Below are 20,398 nucleotides of genomic sequence, written 5' to 3'. Positions count from 1 at the left end.
ACCTGGAGCTGGGTCCCATTCAGCGGGTGCTTATCGGTACCAGGCCCACCATCCCTCACCCCCATCCCGAAATTGAGTAACCTCAGAAAATGGAAAGAAGTGTGTGTGTGTGTGTGTGTGTGTGTGAGAGAGAGAGAGAGAGAGAGAGAGAGTCTATGGTAGAATTCATTTGGCAGTGAGGCCTGCCCTAACCCAGGGGAAGCTATTTTTAGTCTTTTTTTGTTTTTAAATCTCTCTAGTGTGAATGTCCATACATTTCTCTGCAGCCTTGTTCGTATATTGATTAAGGGCTGCTTGTCTGGACTGTTACAGAATGTATGCTGTATGTGTCCCTGTATCCTTTAAAAACCCAGACTGCCAGATTCTGGGACGTAGTGGCCCTGGTGATTTCCAGTAAGAAACAGTGAACCTACTGTGGAAAGTGTTTTTTGTTTTGTTTTGTTTTTCTTTTGGTTTTGTTTGTTAAGTAAATAATGGCAAAAAAAAAAAAAATACTATTGAAAAGGGACCCAGAGGACAAAATAAAACATGGTCCCTGTTTATGAGGTCAGTAGTCTGGTTAGGAAGGAAGTGGCCGAAGGAGATGGCATAAGGAGCGTCACCCAGGGCTGCCCTAGGCCATAGGTCGGGTGTGCAGTTGGAGACTAGCAGTGAGCCTGTCAGACTGCCTTGTGCCATTTGTTTTCTGCATTCTATGTCTCTGGCTCCTGGGAACTGGAAACAGTTCTCCAGTGGAAGGAAGGGCTAGGGCCACATTGGTGTGACAGGGACCGCTGGGTAGGTGTAGCACGCCCCACCTCACCGGCAGAGGTAGGCAGTCTGGGCTTCCGCAGAAGTCCTTGCTGTCCTGGGGCTGCAGGAGAGGACCCGCTGAGACTGTGTGGAAACTGGCTTCATTTTCGTAACTTCTGCTTGTTTGTAAGGTTGTGTCACCTCTGGTCTCTTTCCACATGTTGTGAGCTCTTGGCATTTGCCAGGACAGTCCAGTACTGAGGAGGGACCATCTGGATAGAGTGTGGACACCTAGTCTACCCAGTCCCTCTCACTACAGGACCTGGGCCAGACCCCCAGGCTTGGACAGTCTGTGTGTGTTTGGGGTGGGGGGGGACTGATGGATATAGGGTGTGGCACCCGTAAAGGCTACTGGCCTGCTGTCACTCAGCACTGAGACCCCACGGTTTGTTTTAACTGTTATTTCCCCAAGCAGTTAAACTACATAAACAGCGGGGTGGATATTTTCTAGTAGTAGTAAGAGTGTCTTCCTGGGGCAAAGATGGAGACTAAATTTCCCTTTTTCTTTAAGAGCTAGTTTCTGTTCAGCCTGAACTAATATCACATAGCGGAAGCCTTAGCAAAATTTTAAAAACCCTGCAGTCTCAACCGCCACTTAGGCTGAGCACAGGAAATTGGGTTATTTATAGTTGCAAAACTTCTTGAGAGAAGCTGATTGGAGTGTTACCTGATGAGAGCGAGGTTCCTGCTGATTCCCATCAGAGTTGTGAGACATCAGTGTGACATATCTGCTCCTCCAAACGCCACCGTCAAGAGGAATTTCTTATCCCTGAAAAATCAGGCCCTGTGACTCAGCAAAGGAATTGTTTATGCCTGGTTACTCATATGCCAATGTTTCTGTTCACATTGAAAAGATTAATCGTGGAGCTGGCCCTGGGGGCCACCATGTTCAGATCACGGAGCTGCATCCAGTCCAGAGGCCTGCTTGGTCTCACTGCATGCTAGATGTGGGGTCAGAGAAGAAGGGTTTTCATTACCTTACCGTTTTTATTGGAGGCCACCCAAATTTCAGCTTATTTTTTAAATAAGCTCATTTTCATGAAATGGGTTTACTACCTAGAACTTTCATTATTATTTGGAGAAAATGAAATAAATTAGCTTCTTTCTCCCAAGTTAAACAAAGCATTATTTTTAATGTATTTAAGATTTAATAATTCAGAATTACTATATGATTGCATACCACTATTTCAATTCCCCACCCTAAGCCAAATTCCAAAACAATAAACCCAAACCAAAAACAAACCCCCCCAGACACAGACACACACAGACACACACACACACACACACACACACACACACAGGTCCTGAGGCCCCTGTGGAGAGGTGGGGGTTTCATGTGGTTTCTCCTTGACACTATAACTTGACAACCAGGTTGTCAAAATCTAACTACTTCCTCGTAGAGAAGTAATTTATCCTGAATGAGGAGCTGCTTTTAGCGTCACCCACTTTTCGCGCATGTTTGTATGGTGAAGATTACTTAAGCACCTCATCTCTGATCCCCGTGTTCCTCTGCTGTCCGTGGCCAGTGCAGGGGTAGTTTTCCCAGGAGGGGAGAATCAGGGGTGGGTGCCGCGTGTGGAGTGGGAAGACCCACCTTCCTCCTCCAGTTCCCCACGGCTTCCCCCAACTGCCCATGCCTGCCCCGGGCACTTACCCACTCCCCACTCCCTTAGAAGCCCCTGCTGAGTCAGACCATGGGGCTTAGGAAGAAGCTAGGAGCCCAGACCTCCTGGGAATTGATGGTTTTGTTATCTCCCTTTCACAGAGAAAGAGGAAACTGAGGCTCAGGAAGGTCAGGGGACTTTCTAAGTCCCCACAGCTGGTAGGCAGTGGAGCTAGTTCAGACCCAGGCTGCTGGCTTGGGACAGTGCTGACAGCTGCCACCGCTGTGTACATGCTTCCGGCCACATCTGCAGGGGCAAATGTGCAGCTTCTCTTGTTGGCTTTGGGGTCTCATCACCCCAGTATTAGGCAGTAGGATTTCCTTTTGCCAAGGCGGTGTCTTGAATGCAAGTCCTGCTCCTGAATGCATGTAAGAAATCTCCATTGAGCCAGACTCTGCTGTACCTGGTGGTTTGCAAACAAGAGAACGTTCAGTGAACTTTTATTTTTCTAAATAAGGAAAAGGAACAGTAGAAATGAAAGGGCGGCCGAAACTTCTATTTTCTTTTCCGCGTTATACTGATGTCATAATGGTAAGTCAGCACGCCCCTGTGAACCGCTGCCGTGGATTGGGTAGCTCACTCCCACCCTGCCCCAGGAGACAGGTTCTTAGAGGGCAGAGACGATGGCTTCTGTTTCTTTCAGAGCTTTCCCAGGAATGTGATAGGAAAGGTGGTCAGTAGTTAGTTGTTCAGGGCCCAAGGGAAGAACCCCTGGGGCTGCTGGAGTCTTCAGCCCAGTTATAGGCTGGGGTTTGTGACCCCGAAGCAGATAGGTGAGGGCGTGCTGGCTGGAGGGAACCTGCGTCCTGGAGAGGAAGGACCTGGGGAGGCCAGGCTGCCCTCACCTGTCAGTCATGGCTGCCCTTGTTTGTGTTTCCATCACGTGGAGGCTGTTGAAGGAGATGATAAGGTTGACCCTAGAGGAGCCAGGGCTCTTTGCATGGAAGGTACTGGAACAGCCGGCATCCCTCAGCGGCAGTGGGGGGCGGGCTGCTAAGTCCGTTTGTGTTGGGCAGTTTGAAGTAAATACATTCACACCCAATAAAGTGACATCATCATTTTGTCCTGATTCATGTGTTTGTTATTTCAATATGTGAAGAGCTTCAAAGTTTATTATTTTGAAAAACAAAATCATAGAATTTCCAGTAGCAGAACAGGGAGAAGTCTGTGACAATCTCAGTGTACCCATAGTTCACCTCTGGTCTAAAGGTAGTGTCAGGGAAGGGAGCCCTTGGAGATTGCATAGCCGATTCCCCCTGCCCCTTCTGTAATGGGGGCCAATGTTCAGAAAATAACTCACCCAAGTTCCCATAACTGGCCTGTGTAGAGCCCAAGCTGTCCGCTGAGTCTCCAGCCTCCCCTCTGGAAAGACTCCATTTGTGGAGGCTCCTGAGAATGTGCAGCCCCTGCCTAGGGAGGCACTTGGTCCCAGGCACTTCTCGGACTCCTCTTCTGGGTCCCCCAAGCACAGAAGACAGCATGCAGCCCTCCAGGCCTGTGGGCTCAGCCCTGAGCATCCTGACAAGGCAGTGGCTTCACTGAAGACCACTGGTTTATTATAAAATGTCTTGATAATTTTAATACATAAAAGCTAGTATTGATAGGAACAGTTTTTAAAAATAAGTTCCATAAATAATGAAGTTAAACTTTAGCCTTTAATTTTATGTTCAAGTGCTCCTGATCTTGTTTATCCTGTAGCTCCCACACCAGACCTGAGCGCCGAGTCCTGGAGGTGGTCCAACAGGTGTGGCCCCAGGTCAGCCGGCAGTGTGAGGGAGACCCACGTGTTAAAGCTGCAGTTCTCAGGCCTGTCCACCCAGCACCCATTTTTCATGATGAGTATCTTGAATCCTCATTTCCGATCTGAATTGAAATGATCAAATCAACCAGCACATGCAATTTCAAGTCAATATGAGATTTTAGTTGTAACATCAAAAAGAAATTAAGGAAACTAGTTTGCTGCCATATGAATTTGATATAAAAATGCAGGTATCCAGACACATGAGCGCAGTAGTCAGAGGCTCTCACCGACCATGCCTTACATCCTGGTGGCTGGCTGGTGTGGAGCACCATACTTCCCATGGCTGCTGGTACTCTGGCATTCTGAGCTGGCCACCGCCTCCTGGGAGAGCTCTGAGAAAGCCAGATGGGGTCTTCTCTCTTTCCAGGCTGCTTGCGTCTGCAGACTAGTCGTGGACATTCAAACTGTATTCGTAGTTTGAGTTTTTATGGAATCAGTGTGTAGATCCAAAAATGACCCAGTGGTTTTTCTGTCTGCCTGAGTAGCCAGCCAGAGAGCTCTTCCCAGCGCAGGTCTGTCTGGAAGCAGATAATTGGTGATCCTGCCCCCACCCCAGTGCGTGACTCCCCCAACATTTCCAGTGCCCTGCGAGTGGGCACCCCAGTGTGTCCCCTACTCACAGCCATGGCCATAAAGACTAGGCCCCTCGTTACTGGGGAACTCACTGGAGGGTTTTGGGAAGACCAGCTTTTCTTTTTGATACTGAAAAATGAAATGCCGGTGGCAGCCGAGGGACACACAGGTGGTGGGTCTGGAGCAGTGGGCTGCAGCCGGCCACCCTAATGGAGGTGCCAGCCTGTGCCTGTGCTTTCCTGCCTGTCACCCGTCCCACATGGTTGTATTGAGTGGCGAGCTGTTTTTAGAGTCTGCTGCTTGTGAGGGTGGGGTTTTCCGCAGAAACAAAAGTTGCCACTTCCTGCAGCAGAGGCAGGTCTGGAAGGGGATCCTGTGTGCCTCTGCAGCCTCCTCCCCAGGCCCGACTGCTGCTTGGCCCTCCTGTGACGGGCCGCAGGAGCTCCACTCCTTTTTTATTCTGGAGTGAATCCTGCAGGGCCAAGGCCCCTGCCTGACATTAACCAAAACTGGTTCTTTCACCACTTCAGGCTTCAGCTGCACCATGTTCCCACTACATTCTCATGAGTGAACTTTAAACATGCCCTTCAGGCTTCTCCTAAGGCGTATGAATTATACACATGATGTGCCCTGGGTCCTGGGGAAGAATGCAGCCGTTTTTTCAATCCTGCTGGGTTCTAATACCCTGGAGTTAAATGACCACTCCAGGTTCAGCGTGGAGCCCAGCTTCCCTCCATGTGCCAGTTTCTTTGGAAGCTCAAATGAATGCATAATTAACATGCAAACTTCCTTCTATTTGTGGAATGCTTTTCATCAGATAAATTGCTTCTCTCCTTGAGCAGCTCCATAGAGCATCATTTTCACCTGGCGTCTGAGCAAAGAGACCAGGGAGATGGCAGAATCCCAGGGGCCCCTCTCTGTGTGTCCACACTCCTCTCTCCCTCCACAGGCCCCTGAAGTGCCCCTGGTCGTGTGGTGACAACTTCCCAAGGCAGCTGTTCCAGAGCAGTAGCCTCCAGCCCAGGGGTCACTGCAGCAGCTGGTTTGCAGTCAGGCGCCTGCAGGAAGTCCCCGCTGGAGGCGCAGGCTGCTGGCTTTCCAGGCCCAGGGCTTCCTCTGCTAGCATGAGGAAGTGATGTGAGGAGGTCTCCCTCCTGTTTCTCAAGAGCTGCCTGAGCACCGGGGCCTCCAGCTTCTCTGTAGAGTGCCGGGCCCAGCGTCACTAGAGCGTGCTCGCAGGGCCAGAGGGCCCAGGAGATGGACTCCTATCCTGGAAAGCTTCAAAGCCCAGCGCATGCATGAGCAGAGCCGGGAGGCAGCCTGTTTGAGCAAGCTACAGAGCAGGCCTCCTGTAGTACCCAGGAGTCCCCAGAAGGGCACAGATACCACTTCAGCTGTTAAGGTCCCAGATGTCACTGCAATTGGGGCTCCCACCCTCTCCTGGATCTCCTGCCGCTCACAAAACCCCTGTCACAGGGCCAGGTGAGGACCAGGAGGGAGGAAGCTGAGTGGGGGGCAGGCAGGGCAGGCTGCGGGAAGGCTCCGGCCTGCTTCCCCCCCCCCCCCAGGGCTTCCTCGCGTCCTCCGGCTTCACTTCTGGGTCTCCCTGGCTCTGTCCCCTCCCCAGCTGAGGTGCAGCTCTTACCTTGGGACACCTTTTCCACAGCATCATGGACACTGGGGACAGGCAAGGGTGGGGCCATTTGTCTCGCTGCCACTTCTGCCCCGTGGCCAGGGTGGCTAGGATGGGACTTGTTCGCCCAGCTCTGAAGTCTTCTCCAGCCCGGCCTGGGGACGTCACACCGGGGCCTCTGCAGCCCAGAGCAGGCGTTTCAGCTGGCCTGTGAGCTGCCCATCAGCCAGACCCCTGAGAGGTGCCTCGTAGCCCCAGACCCCCCTGACTAAGGGGCTGGCACCGAGGATGGTGGCTAGGGGACCCTGCGGCCCTGGGGGCCAGACTTGACCTGTGGTTGCTGTCCCCTCACCCCAGAGTCGGCGTGCTGTTGGGTGTGTGTGGTGAAGTAGGACGTGGAGTGGAACTCGCACAGGAGAGCCGCCCAGCCGAGGCAGGCTTGGTGGTAAATGGACTCTCGTCCTCCAAGGGCAGCAGGCTTAACCCTGAGTCTGTGAAACTGCGTCTGGGATCCCAGGCAGGGGCTGCAGGAGGCTGGGGAAGGACCAGGCTGCACCCCCGAAGGGGAGGTGAGCTCACGTCTGGACCGTGGTTGGGGGTGTTCCTGGGCTGCCGGTGGGTGGGGTTCCTGCCTCCCCCCTTGACGGGAGCGGGGAGCCGGGTGGGGCAGCCAGCAGAGCCAGCTTCTCGGGGCAGCTGCACTCCAGCTTGGTTTTGGTTTGGGCACCTTCGTTTCCTTCCTTCCTTTCTTTTGAATGTTTTGCTGTTTTTTTATGAAAGATGGCAAACACCCAAGAGGTGGTGACTAAATAGACTGCAGAGGTCCCCACCAGTGGACAAGCACTGGCACCCCCAGGCTAGGACGCCAGAGGCCTGGACCCCTGAGGCTCAGCTCGGCAGGACTGCCGCCAGCTGAGTCTGCCTTTTGACAGATCCCCAGGGGAGACTGGTGCTCTGCTGGGGTCACATTTGAGAGCCCGTGGTTTAGGGAGCACCCTGTCCCCACCACCTGGCCTCAGCACCCATCACCCCAGCCTTGCCCCCCACCCTCCAAGGAGAGCCTATCATCTCACCCTTCAGTATTTCAGGGTAGTATCTCAGCAGAGACGGTACCAGTACTGTGTGGGTTGGGGGTGCCAGGACCCCTCGAATGGGACCACTGGCCTTGGGAAGAGCAGAGGGCTAGCTGGATCACCTCTCCTGGGGAAGGGAGTGGACAGGCTAGGGTCTGCCCCATGAGGGCCCCGTGGGAAGGTGCTGGCTGAGCTGTTGCTCACCCAGGGCCCCAAGTCCGCAGAGAGTGGAGCCATTCGACCTCAGCGCTGGAGGGTCCACCAGCCCTCTCAGCTGGGAGCTGAAAACCCACTGACTGGCAGGGTGTGGGCAGGGGGCACTAGTCTTGTCTCCCAACCTATGTTTTATTTACTTTTTTAAAGCCCAGTGTGGGCTACGCTTCATATTGTAATCCCAGAATCCTGTAACGGTTCAGAATTCCACCCACTTCTCCCCCTTCTCTCCATCCCTTCAGGCCTTCCGGCTTTGTTGGCCTTGTCCTCCATGGAGGGGTGGTCTGGGGGCATCTGCTGACTCTGAGACCCTCCAGGGCAGGGGAGGTCTGCAGACACCCATGGGAGGAACTGGGAGCCTTCAGGCTGGGTGTGATCCCAGGTGCCACAGCCTCTGGGTGGTTGGCCGGGAGGGTCTTCCCCAGTCTCCTCTGACTTCTGGCACCGCACGGGGTCCCCTGGGTCTCCTTGTACCTCCAAGGTCCTCTTTCCTCACTGCTGTACCTCACAGCCTTAGGCTGACTCCAGCTGGATCCTTTGTGTGTGACTCCGGCTGACATAGAAGCAGGTGCTTTCTGACCCGGGGGTTGTGCGGCCCTCTCTGTCCCAGTGCCAGCTCCCCAGTTCAGCACGGGCAGTGTTTCTAAAACATGGTGGGATCTGCTGCGATTTTGCCAGGAGCCCTTTAGGACAGGATCCAGATGCAGAAGCTGAGGGCCAGGACATGACGCCTGGGCCCTCTAGCCTTCTGGGTCTTGCCACTTGCTGCTTGTCACCCTAGTCCCAGCCCTGGCTCAGGCCCCTTTCTCTCTGGGCTTGGCTTAGGCTCCTGTCCAGTGGGACACCTTGCTCAGCCCCAGGAGGGCATCAGGTTGTGCCCCAGAGCAGACCCCGCCACACGTTTCTCACACTGTCATGATGCCTGTCAGTTAAGCAGTGACTGCCATCGCTCTGCCGGTGTCTGAGACGGGCACCCAAGTCACACCTCAAGAGTCCTTCCCTGGCAGCCCGGCCGTGCTGCCAGTGATGGTCAGGAAGCTGAGCACAGACGGTGGGAAGGCGTGCTGGGCGCTGCTGCAGTCAAAAGGCCTGACGAACAGTTTTAGGAGGAAGAGTTTATCTGGGCCTCACAGTTTCCGAGGTCTCAGTCCCTAGACGGCAGACTCCATTGCTCTGTGCCCAGAGGTGAGGCAGAGCATCAAAGGCAGAGGGTGTGGCAGAGGAGAGACCTATGGAGACTAATCTGGACTCACCTAGGAAAAAACATCTACCCCAAAGACACAACCCCCCTCCTCCAGCCACACCCCACCTGCCTGCAGTCCCCCAGTTAACCCATAACAGGGGATCAATGCACTGATTAGGTTAAGGCTCTCATAACCCGATCACTCCACCTCCAGTCTTCCCTGCATTGCTCACACATGGGCTGACATCAGGGCAGTGGACACGACTGGGACCTCAAGCGTGCAATTTTTTTTTTTTTTTAATACAAGAGTCAGTCCAGGAGGGCTTTGTCCAGCACCAGCATGGGTCCCATGAGCCCTGAGAGTGCCTGCCTGACAGTCGTACCCAGGAGGCCCATCTTCCCCCAAGCTCTGCGGGTGTCGCCTCGGTGGGCCTGACGTGATTCATTGTTCACGGGATGACTTGGCCTCCGCAGGCGCCTCCCTGGTCATTCAGAGCGATCAGTGTCCCCCATGCTCTGCCTGCTGTCTTGCTGCTGTCGACAGGGTCTGAGCAGGATGGACGTGTGGCTGGAGCTCTGGGTGGTTTTTCTTTCTGACTTCTCAAGCTTGAACCAAGAGTGTAGCTTTGTGCTCCTGAAGGCAAGCCTGGGTCATGCACAGGTTTGTGCCAGTGTGGTGCTGGGCTGTGTGGTGGCTGTAGTCAGGCAGATTCGCCGTTCCTGTGCTTCAAGGGCCTCGTCTCCGCGGGCGTCGTGGGGGTGGGGAGAGATGCTTACGGTGGGGTCTGCAGCGACCTGAAATCGTATTGAGTTACAAATTGATCGTCTTCCGAAATTCTGAAGTCAGGGGACAGTCGGCATAATTGACCTGCCGTGGAGCTTGGCTGGCTCGTGTCATCGTAAGAGTTTATTCTGCAACGTGCCTTATTCATCTTATCAACACAAGGTCATGTTCCTGAAAGCGCAGGGGCTGGGCTTTAGCCTCTTAGTGCCATTATCCTCAAGGACAGGGCAGATGTTGGCCAAAGGTGTCCTGAGGAGGCCCCTCCGTGAGCAGGTATCATGTGCTGAGGTGGGTGAGCCCACAAAGGTCTTGGCCAGTCCCAAGCAAGCTCCCCTGTAGCGGGCTGGGGCTGGGCAGGCAGGCTGGTGTGGGGGTGCAGGTGCCCCATCTCCTCTGCTCACCACAGGTCCACACTGAGAGCAGCGTGGTCACGACCCCACCCCTCTTGGTCACCTACTAGTGTCGAACAGGTACTCAGGGCACCCACACACCCTCTCACAGGCTGTGGGCAGGGGTGCAGCCTCAGAGCATTCTCTGCTGGGGATCTCATGGGCTGCAGTCATGTCGGCCCAGCTGGGTCTTTCTGGAGCTTGGGATCCTCTTCCAAGCTCACCTGGTGTTTGGCAGAACTCAGTTTCTTGTGGTTGTAGGACTGAGGTCCCCTGTTCTTGCTGGCTGTCAACTCTTGGAAGCTGCCATCCCTCACTGTGCTCCCTGACAGGCACCTTGCTTTCTCCCGGCCAGTGGGAGACCCTGTGACCTCTGGACCTCTTTTAGAGGGCTCACCTGATTAGGGCAAGCCCATCAAACAGCCTCCCAGTTGCTCGGCTTAGAGTCCACTGATGAGGAGCCTGATCACTCTGTGATTCCGTTTGCCACGGAATATAGCTTCAACATAGCACCAGCCACGGGGCATGTACACGGGGAGCAGGCATCTTGGAGACTCCCCACAATTCTGCTGCCTGCACCTCTCACTCCTTCTGCCCGCCTGGTGGCCCAGTCCTTCCAGCCCTCTCTTCTTTCTTAGAGTCTCACTCCTCTGCTCCCCTTCTTCCCATGACCCCTTTCCCTCTCCATAGACCCCCCTCCCTGTTCCTCCCCCCGCAAGCCAGGGTCTAAGGCTGCTGTCAACACTCTTGCCTAGAGCTGGGGGTGCAGCTCAGTGGTGGCGCTCCCACGCGGCATGTAGGGCCCCGGGTCCATCCCCAGTGCACGAAACGAATTCATTAATTTTTAAAAGTCTTGCTAGGTCTCTGCCAGCTTAGGGATGGCCAGCAGGCCTTGCCTCCCCTAGTGGAGGCGGCCACACTGGGTGTGAACTCTGACACTTTGCTGTGGGTGTGGATGGTTATCTGCCTAATGAGCCGCAGCCACCAGCCACCGAAGCCGCTGCCTCCTCCTCCTCCTCTTCCTCCTCTTCCTCCTCTTCCTCCTCTTCCTCCTCCTCCTCCTCCTCCTCTTCCTCCTCTTCCTCCTCTTCCTCCTCCTCCTCCTCCTCCTCTTTCTCCTCCTCCTCTTCTGTAGCTTCAGCGATGGGATCTTTTTATAGACCCCAGAGGTCATTTACAAACTGTAACATGACCTAGAACGTTGAAAGTGGTGACGAGGTGTCAGATTCCCATGCAGTTGTGATTTGGGGCACCCCTTGATGAGAAAGGCTTGGGCTTGGTCTGACCAAGGAGCCACCGGAAAGGAGCCCCGTAGAGAGTCAGTTCCTCGGGAGGACCCCAGCCAGCTGACTCCGCAGAGGCTCACTGTGCTCCTGTTCCACTTAGAATTCAGAGAGGAAGAGTGTGTGATACGACGGATCAAGTGTGGTGGGGCGGTGGCCCACCAGAGTGCCTGGCGCTGGGGAACTGGGAGCCAAGCACTGGTTCCTGTGCTGCTGGTGGCCCTGGGGCCACACTGCTGGGCTTCTAGCTATCTCTGAAGGCCATCTAGGATTATCTAGGGAACAGTTTTAGAGTCATTAGGGAATGATTTTTAGATTGTCTAGGAACCGTCGGGATTGTCTAGAGACAGTTTTAGGATTGTCTAGAGACAGGTTATCTAGGGAACAGGGGACAATTGAACACTTCCCACAGAATGTCGGTGGAAGAATTACAGGTGCCTAACAAAAGAAAGAGAACAAGGGGAAGGAAGGTGGGTTTGTTTGAGCCCAGAAACTCTGTCCTTCCCTCCCTGGTGGCTCTGTTGCAGGAAGTAGGCGTAAGCAGATTTGTGAAACAGGAGGCACGTTCACGGCCACTCCCACAGCTGACTGGTCAAGCACGTTTTATGCTCTCAGGTGGAACATGGCAGAACCACCACAGCTTGAAAGATGGTGACTCGGGGTGGATTTTTTTAGGGGGAAGGGCTGACTAACAGCTGGAGCCCTTCTACCCTGCTCCGTGGCCGCTGTGAGAGAAAATGAGCTCATCACACTGCCGAGGTGGGTGACATGGGGTCACCTCTCAGCACTGGAGATGGGGGACCCTAGCTGGGGGTCTGGCAGCCTCTCCAGCTCCCATTCCTGCTCTGTAAAGGGGGAGTTGCCTGGGGACCTGCAGGAGCTCCGAGTGGTGCCTGCTGGCATTCAGTCAGGGTCAGTGGAGGGAGACTGTGATCATCATAGTCACCCCCTACTTGTCCTGGGGAAATACGGGCCAAGCCCCCTAGTGGATGCCCAGAACTACAGGTGGTGCCAACTCCTATGCATAGTTTTTTCCTCTGTATCTATGATAAAACTTAATTTCTAAATTAGTAAGTTTGTAAAAACAGTAACTCACTCTAGATCTCAGCAACCTCAGTCTATGATTCTTTTTCTTTTTTAAGTCAGGAATTTTTACCTTTTTGTATAGTGAGCACTTTACAGCTTCTCTTTGACATGTTTAAATTGCCAGCATCACTACTCTGGTGACTTGGGGCTCTTACTAAGTAAAATAAGGGTTACTTGAACACAATCATTGTGATATTACCCAACCTGATGGCTACCAAGTGACTAACTGGCAGGTAGTGTATAAAGTGTGGATACTCTGGGCAAAGGGATGACTCATACTGAGAGGATGAAACAGGACAGTGTGAGGTTTCATCACACACTGCTCAGAATGGTGCTCAATTTAAAACTTATAAACTATTTCTGGAATTTTTGGACTTCACTGAACCACAGGAAACTAAGAACACAGAATATGAACCTGTGGGAAAGGGGTACGCTATACTGTAACTACCGTCGTTACCACTCTCAGTGACCTCCTGTAAGTTGGTGGTTCATTGCTGTATGAACAAGACTCATCGTTAACCAGGTATTTGGAAGGTGCAACTGATTTATTCTCTAATAAGGTTTCTGGATTTCTTTCAGGCGGAGGCCAGGCTTGCAGCAAAGCGGGCGGCCCGCGCTGAGGCTCGAGAAATCCGGATGAAGGAGCTGGAGCGGCAGCAGAAGGAGGTGAAGTGGGGGTTCTTGGTCGACTCCTTCACGGTAGTTTTAATGTAGGCACGGTGTGTAAATGCAGGCACCTGTCGCTGCTGACCACCTGTCCCTTCCCATTGCTCTTGGTTGGAAGGCAGTTATGCAAGCCCAGGAAGGAGTGTGCAGAGCGCGGATGCCTGGCGTGCCTGCTGCCAGCACGGGGCCTGGTGCATCCTGAGACCAGCTTACCAGTCATTTGCCTGCAGAGTCTTCCCAGCCCTGATTTCTGGCTGAGAGGAGCCAAAAGGAGATGGCTCTGAACTTTAAGGTCTAACTATTGAACCAGGCTCTAGATCCTCTGAGTTAAAATGGAGAATGACAGGTCAGTTTTGTTTAACTGGGCAGCTTGGTTCCCATGCAGCCCTTTCCCCTGGGGTCTTACAGTGTTACCTAGTGGTCCAGAGCACAGAGTGAACATCGTGGTCAAAGTGGCCATGCAAGAACTGCCCTCTGGGAACAGGGACGGTGGTGTGTTTACACACCAGGTTTTGCCGCTTGCTACTGGTTTGCACTCTGCCAAGCCAGGGCCAGAAGTCATTCCTGACATATGTGGGGTCATCACTCACGCTAGGGGATGAGTCACTCTGGCCCCACCCCAAAGGGCTATTCCTGTTGAGATCCAAATGTGTGGTGCTGGACACAGGTGACCACTGCCTGCCCTGGGCTGGTTTCCGTGCCCAGGTTCTGGTTTGGCTCACATGGCCGCACTAACAGTTGAGCCAGTGTTCAGGGCCTCTGAGATTTCCAGTGAACGCCTGGATTTCTGGTTCTCTTTAGACTGTTGCAGATTTGGCCACCTCCCAACAGGGGCCAAGCTGGTCACATTACTCTTGGCCTGGCCTCCAGCCTGAGGAGGGATGCCCACCGCCCCCCGCACCACCCACGGAGTTTGCCGCTCCCTGTGGACACGTGTGAGCAGAGGCGGGATGTGGCCAGATGCACATTTGGGGAAGAAAATTCTTCCAGGAAGTGTGAGAATGGCGGTAGAGTACTGGAAGCCCAAGCCCAAGGGGTTTCTTCCCAGACGGGAAGGGAGGGCAGGCCCCAGGGGAGTCCGGCGCGGCCGTGACACTGAGAATGTGGCTCCTCGGAGATAGGCCAGGAGTCCTGTGCAGGGACAGGGAGCAGTAGCCACGCCTCACCCACATTCCAAGGGGTACTGCCCTATGCTGACATGGGCCCGAGTGACCAGTGGCCAAGGGTGGCCCGAGTCTTCCTGCGTGGGCGTGAGAACTGTGATCCTGAGCTGGGGTCAGAGTTCAGCACTGCAGCTCCCCGGGCTCTTGCCCTGGTTCACTCCCAGCAGCACAGGGCAGAGTACTCCCAGCATCTCTCTCCCCTCAGATCATTCGTCACTTTACAGTCAAAAACAGGTGCTCCTCAGTTTTCAATTATTTGAACTTTACAATGGAACTACGACCTTACAGACAGCCCCGCCAGGCCTCCTGGGGATTGGTGCCTGCACTCCTGGGTGGGGCCTGACCAAGAGGGATTCTCCAAGGGCCCTCATGAAACTGTAGAGAAGAAGCATTCGGAGTGGGAAGGGGAGAGAGGGAAGGGGAGGAGAGGAAGAGGCTGTGCCGCTCTGTGAGCCACTGTCACAAGGCTTCTGAGCCGGGATCCCCAGGCCCTGGGCCCATTCCAAAGTAGTTCTCCTGTTCTGAACTGGTTTTTAAAGATGTATTTTTTTAACTGCCTCCTGTTGGAGTCTCTACAGAACACTTTTGCTTGCTCAGTAGATGGTCGCAAGCCCACCGTGTGGGGGGGACACTGCTAGTCCCTCCCGTGGTGTTGGGAAGCTCAAGGCAGCTGGCTGTGAGGCAGGTGTCTCAGTGGGCTACAGGTTCCCTTGCTCTTCTTTTCTGTGTGGGGGGTGGGTGCTGGGAATTGGACCAGGGTGCTCCACCAGGGAGCTGGATCCCCAGGCCTCTTTATTTTTCTTTTGAGATGGGGTCTTGCTAAGGCTGGCCTGGATCTCACGGTGCTCCTTCTCAGCCTCCCCAGTTCCTGGGATCACAGGTGCCTGTGCCACCGTACCCAGCAGGGCCACCGTACCCAGCAGGGCCTCCCTTTCTTGGGCTGAGTCAGTTTTCAGCTTCCTTCTCCAGGAGCCCTGTGGAAGCCAGCCCATGTCACTGTGGCCAGCACCCCCCGCTCCAAGGCTCATCCAGTTTTAGACCGCTTCCCCTGGTCTCCCACAGTCCCCTGGTCTGTTTTTTTATTAAGGTCATCTAAGAGCTATAAGAATTTCCAAAAATGTTCTGTTGCTCTGACAGTTGACCATACTTACGTCCCCTACCTGTCACTGCTTGTAGCCTGTGGCCGTCATCTGAGCTGCATTGTTAGAGCCAAACCAAGGATTCTGCACAGTGGAAGCCAGTGCTGCAGGTGGGACCCCGTGGGCTCACCACAGTGACTCCCACCAAGAGTGTAAATATGAAATTCTACAAAGCCAGTGTTCTTTATTTTTTTGCTGCTAAGACCAAAAGACTTGACAAGAGCAGTTTTAGAGGAGGAAAAGTTTATTTGGGGACTATGGGTTCAAAAGTCTTAGTTCATAGATGGCCAACTCCATCAGGGCAGAAGATTGAGGTGGAAGGAGGCGGCTCAGGACATGATAATCAAGAAGCAGACCCCGCTGGTCAGATACAAAATATAAACCCCAAAGGTAGGCCCCCAGCAACCCTCCTGCAGCCACACCCCACCTGCCTGCACTTACCACTCAGGTAGTGCCACTCTGGATCACTTCACTGATTGGGTTAAGGCTCTCATAACCCAGCCATTCCACCTCTAAGCCCACAGCTCATAAGCAAACTATCAGAGTCAAGGTGAAAGTGAACTACAGAATGGTGTATACATGTCTATCTTCCAAATTAAGCACACATCTAGATAGGATATATTCTGTCTTTAATGCTGGACAGAATTGTTTTGAATATATGCATGATGACATTACAAAGTTCTTGGTACAAGTTGCCTGTCAGCATGCCCGTATCCGCTGCAAAGCAGGGCAGAGTGAGCCACATCCTCCTCTTGTGCTCTGAGTGAAAGGTGTCTCCTTGGTGCCAGGTTCAAGCACAGTCCAACAGTGTGGTGGACACCTGTGTCAGCTAGAGTGGCCCAGAGAGAGAAGCAGCACTGTCCATCCACCTGCTTCTCATTGACCCCCCTCTAGGGTGCCCGTCTTTATGTGCCCAGCTGTGTACACATCTGGAGAGGACAACGGGAGCAGCTAACAGGCCTGAACATGTGGCCTGGACACCGAAGACACCTCCCAGACTGCTGTGCCTGGCCTGTCCAGGGGCCTGGCTATTATTAGAACTAGCAACACAATTTGAGCTTATACCATCTGATAGCCTGGGGCACTGGCATTTTAAGTTGTTGATTAAGGGGAAATGAATATGCTTTGGAAGACCAGTGTTTAACCAGGAGGGTTGATATTTGGTGTAAAATTTGAGAAACATGATCCTTGTCTGCTTGTGCCCCCTGCTGCTGCTGAGCTGTTAGCTCTCTCTGAGAAGGGGGCTGGACACAGGAGGCCCAGAGGAGGAGCAGGAAGACCTAGGAGGGCAGGGCCCTTGCCCTGACCCAGGAGGACTTGCAGAGTGTGCAGCAAGGAGCAAAGCGCAGGGTGGCACGCACCCTCCTCTGGATGCCCGCCGGCTCTTCTCACAGTGCCACTCTCCTGAGCTGGGCTTTGGGGCTGTTTACAGAGGTAGGAACTCCTTTTTTAATGGGTGTGTAAGAGGAGAATAGCAGGAAGACACGTCTTGGAGATGGCAGTGAACCTTGAACTTCACGGGAGAGCCTGTGCTGGTGGAAGGGTGGCCCGGGGCGTGTCCTTCGCGGTCCTGCCTTCACACCTGGGTTGGGACTGTTTCGGGGCACTGTTTCACCTGTGTTCTCCTGTGTGCCCTCAGAATTTGGGCCATGCCTGGAACCATGGCAGACGCCAGGTGCCTTGTGGAGTGAGTGCGGAGGACACTGCACTGTGTCACTGACGATCAGGAGCCGGGAGCAACTGACAGCCCAGAGGGCGATCGCAACCTCTTTTTAAATATTCTAATTCCATTCTCAAGGTCACTCTGTTTTGCTGGAATTTTTCTGGTGTTCTCTCTGTGTTAGCATGAATCATTGAAGCCTCTTTCTTCATTATTTGTGAATTTTACCAGTTGATTTTATTATTAAGTGTTTACAATTTCTGGTTAAACTTTCATGACTACAAAAGAGAATTTCAACACAGGTAAAAAAGTACTTTTCCCATGAGTGGTAACAGATTGCACACACTTCCGTGTAAGAACAACAGTGGGAGTCTAGTAGACTGGCGTGGGTAAGCCTGGGTTTCACCAGTGTGTCTAAAACAATGTAGAATGAGTGATAAAGTGACTAATTCTTTCAGTGAGATTTCAGCCTTTTTTGATTCATATTTTACCAGCCTTCGTTCTTCCCAGGTTAGCTTTTATTCACATTTCTGGTTCCTTACAGCACCTTTCTGACGTTCCTGCTGCTTTAATGGGACTTACGTCTCTTTCCCTCTCTTTTGTCCCTCTCTGTAGATCTATCAGGTTCAAAAGGTAGGCCGTCGTCCCCTGGCTGATGGCATGCGCTGTGTCCCGCCCGCCTGCTCCCCTGCCAGCGGTCACGCTTTGCCCTGAAGCTCCTCGCGGCTGTGTGTTGGCGTTGGAGTGAGAGTGCTTTGGGTCCCTGTCCACGGGACAGCTATGCTTGCACTTTTCTGGGTACTGAGCCCTTCGCTCTTCTCCATTTTTCTTCAAGAAATTAGAAAACTGTATCTTAGAGAAAAAACTGAATCCTAACTCAAAATCACATTTTAAAATCTGAGGGAACCTCCAAAATCACCTAGATTATCTTTCCAGACAACTTTATTAGAAAACCTTTAGATATCCATACAAATCACCACACGTGGAGGGATTACTAGATACTGACTTTAGAATCTGAGTGAAAAAGAAAGTGAAGAGGGCACCACCTCGCCCAGCTTAACAGGACCTGTCCTCCACGTCCCGGGGCCAGGGTCCCAGAGGACTCGCCTCCCTGTTCCTGGTGTGGTGTGGAGGCAGCTGAGTCTTAAAGTAGGTACCAGACAGGAAGTAAAGGCAGGACACCCTGTCAGTGACTTAGGGTTCAGAAGTAGCCGAATGAGGAGCGACCTGCTCAGGGAATCCGCGTACAGCAAGTCCTTCCCATAAAAGAGGGGAGTCGGTTACTTAGAACCTCATCTACAATAGTTTCTGACTCTAGTTAAAGAAGAAAAACTGTATCTTTCTCTTAGAGCAGATGAGAAAATCACAATAAAGGGCTGGGGTTGTGGCTCAGTGGTAGAGCACTCGCTCAGCCCATGTGAGGCCCTGGGTTCGATCCTAAGCACCACATAAAGATAAATAAATAAAGGTATTGTGTCCATCTACAACTACAAATAAATAAAATAAAGCCATTGTGTTCATCTACAACTAAAACATTTTAAAAAAAAAATCAGAATAAGGTCGCTGAGTTTCAGAGGTGAGAGCATCAGGCCTGATGAAGGCACTGCCGTGATTTCCGGGCCTGCCGTGCAGGATTCCTCTGCTCGCCCAGGTTCTGGGTGCCTTCCGGGCCCTCGCTCTGCCTGTCTGCTTTGTAGACACCAGAATCTGCTTGCGCTGTTAGGTACTCTAGTGTCCAAGTATTGAAGTGGACATTGAAGCCCGGGTTCCAAGTCAGCATTCGAATCAGAATTCGACTGGTTCGAGGGAAGCTGGGAGCCCTCCCTGTCACGGTAGGAGCAGGACATTGCTGCCCCAAACCCAGCCAGAGGCTTGGCTGGTCGCTGCACTGAGGTCTGTTCCTTCCCTGCCCTGCATCACTGGGGCACCAGGACTGCTGGTGAGGATGCTGTCAGAGGTGACGCTGTGTGCAGCAGGAGCTGGGAGCCCACAGGCCCGTGGAGGAGCACGCACAGTTCTGTAGTGTGTCCGTCCCCAGGAAGGGAAGGCGCTCCTTGTCACTCAGAGTTATGAAGAGGAAAAGGAGACAGTCAACAGTCTCTCCTGGCCCAGTGGCTGCTGGGCATGATGGCTCCCTGACCCGGAGCCCTTTCTGAAGGTCTCTTGCCTCCCTCTGCACGGCTCACTGCTGATGGTGAGGTTTGCACTCGAAGTACTCTGCACTCCCTGGGGTGTGCTGTGAGCCGCTTGCTGCCCTCACCAGGGCTACCGTCCAGTGGCCCTGGGTGCTCTGGGGTGTCTAGGCTGACCTGCAGTGTGGCAGCTGTCGATAAGGCCACCTGTGAGCTAGGTGAAAGACGTTGAATACTGGTTCTCACTCTTATCATTAAAAAGGAATTAGGTGTAGTGTAATGTTTGATGTAAGCATAGAGTGGGACAAAAGAAAAATAAGGAAATAGAAAAATTGGCAGTATAGACTTCCTGTGAAGTTTAATGTGAACTTCTCTCTGTTTTAAAAACATGCATTTTCCTGCTGTCTTCACAATTGGAAGAGGAGATTAAGGTAAAAGAGGTGTGGAGGCACCTGTTCATCCTGCAGGTCCACAGCAAGGGCAGAGCGCACGTGAACTGGCTGCAAAGTAGCTTTAAGATGGTGCCTTCACTGAAACTGAAGTTGAAACGTGACTTTGGAAAGTGTTCGCTTTTTTCCTTTTCCTAATTTATGCCTAAGGAGAGAGCTTACGGAGAGAGGCAGCCCTGTGGCTGATGGCATAGGGCTCGGTCTGGTGGCTTTTTAAAGGCACGGCTCAGTGCCCGCTCCTAGTTCCTCCTCTTCCAGTTTTCTCCATGGTGCCTCCTCTAAGAGGAGAGCCACAGGCCACTCTGGCCACCCTTCCAGATGCAGCTGCGCCAGACACGGCAGCAGTGTGCTGGGCAATTGGAAAACCGTTACAAGTTACCTTGTACCTCTACCATCCAATTCTTTTTTTCAGATTATAAGATTTTAATAATGTAAAAAGAAAAATCACTTCTGTTATATGTCTTAGAGGTTCGGTAGACTCTTCCTTGATTTCCTTACTGAAAATTGAGGGGAAAGTATAGAGAAAAAGCAAAACCCCATAATCTGAGGTGGAAATTTGAGCACCTGAGTTCCCACCTGACTTGGGGTCACTGTATTTAGTGACAGTGACACCCCTCCTGAACCTTCTCTTACCTTGTTGTTCAGACGGCAAGGTGGAGACGTGCACCAACAGCTCCAGCAAGCCCCGACACACCTGGCAGGTCTGAGTGTTTCT

At 52.8% G+C, this 20,398-nt stretch overlaps 1 protein-coding gene across 21 annotated transcripts in view; it reads left to right on the top strand.

The window, feature by feature from the left end:
* Nucleotides 1-20,398, top strand: part of Lrrfip1 (LRR binding FLII interacting protein 1) — a 129,902-nt gene that overhangs the window by 59,837 nt on the left and 49,667 nt on the right. For 11 of the 21 annotated variants that reach the window (XM_076865541.2, XM_076865542.2, XM_076865538.2 and 8 more), the window contains exons 2-3: nt 13,054-13,140; nt 17,718-17,735. In XM_076865541.2, the coding sequence (XP_076721656.1) occupies nt 13,054-13,140; nt 17,718-17,735 (105 nt within the window). Of the gene's footprint in view, nt 1-13,053; nt 13,141-13,825; nt 16,877-17,717; nt 17,736-20,398 lie in introns of those variants that run through there. The other 10 variants (XM_076865545.2, XM_076865548.2, XM_076865544.2 and 7 more) reach the window with 2 other exon arrangements.

Source organism: Callospermophilus lateralis, chromosome 9 (genome assembly GCF_048772815.1).
Source record: "Callospermophilus lateralis isolate mCalLat2 chromosome 9, mCalLat2.hap1, whole genome shotgun sequence".
Taxonomy (NCBI): Eukaryota; Metazoa; Chordata; class Mammalia; order Rodentia; family Sciuridae; genus Callospermophilus; species Callospermophilus lateralis.
The sequence above is the reverse complement of the archived record's forward strand: the minus strand, read 5'-3'. Positions and strand labels throughout refer to the sequence as shown.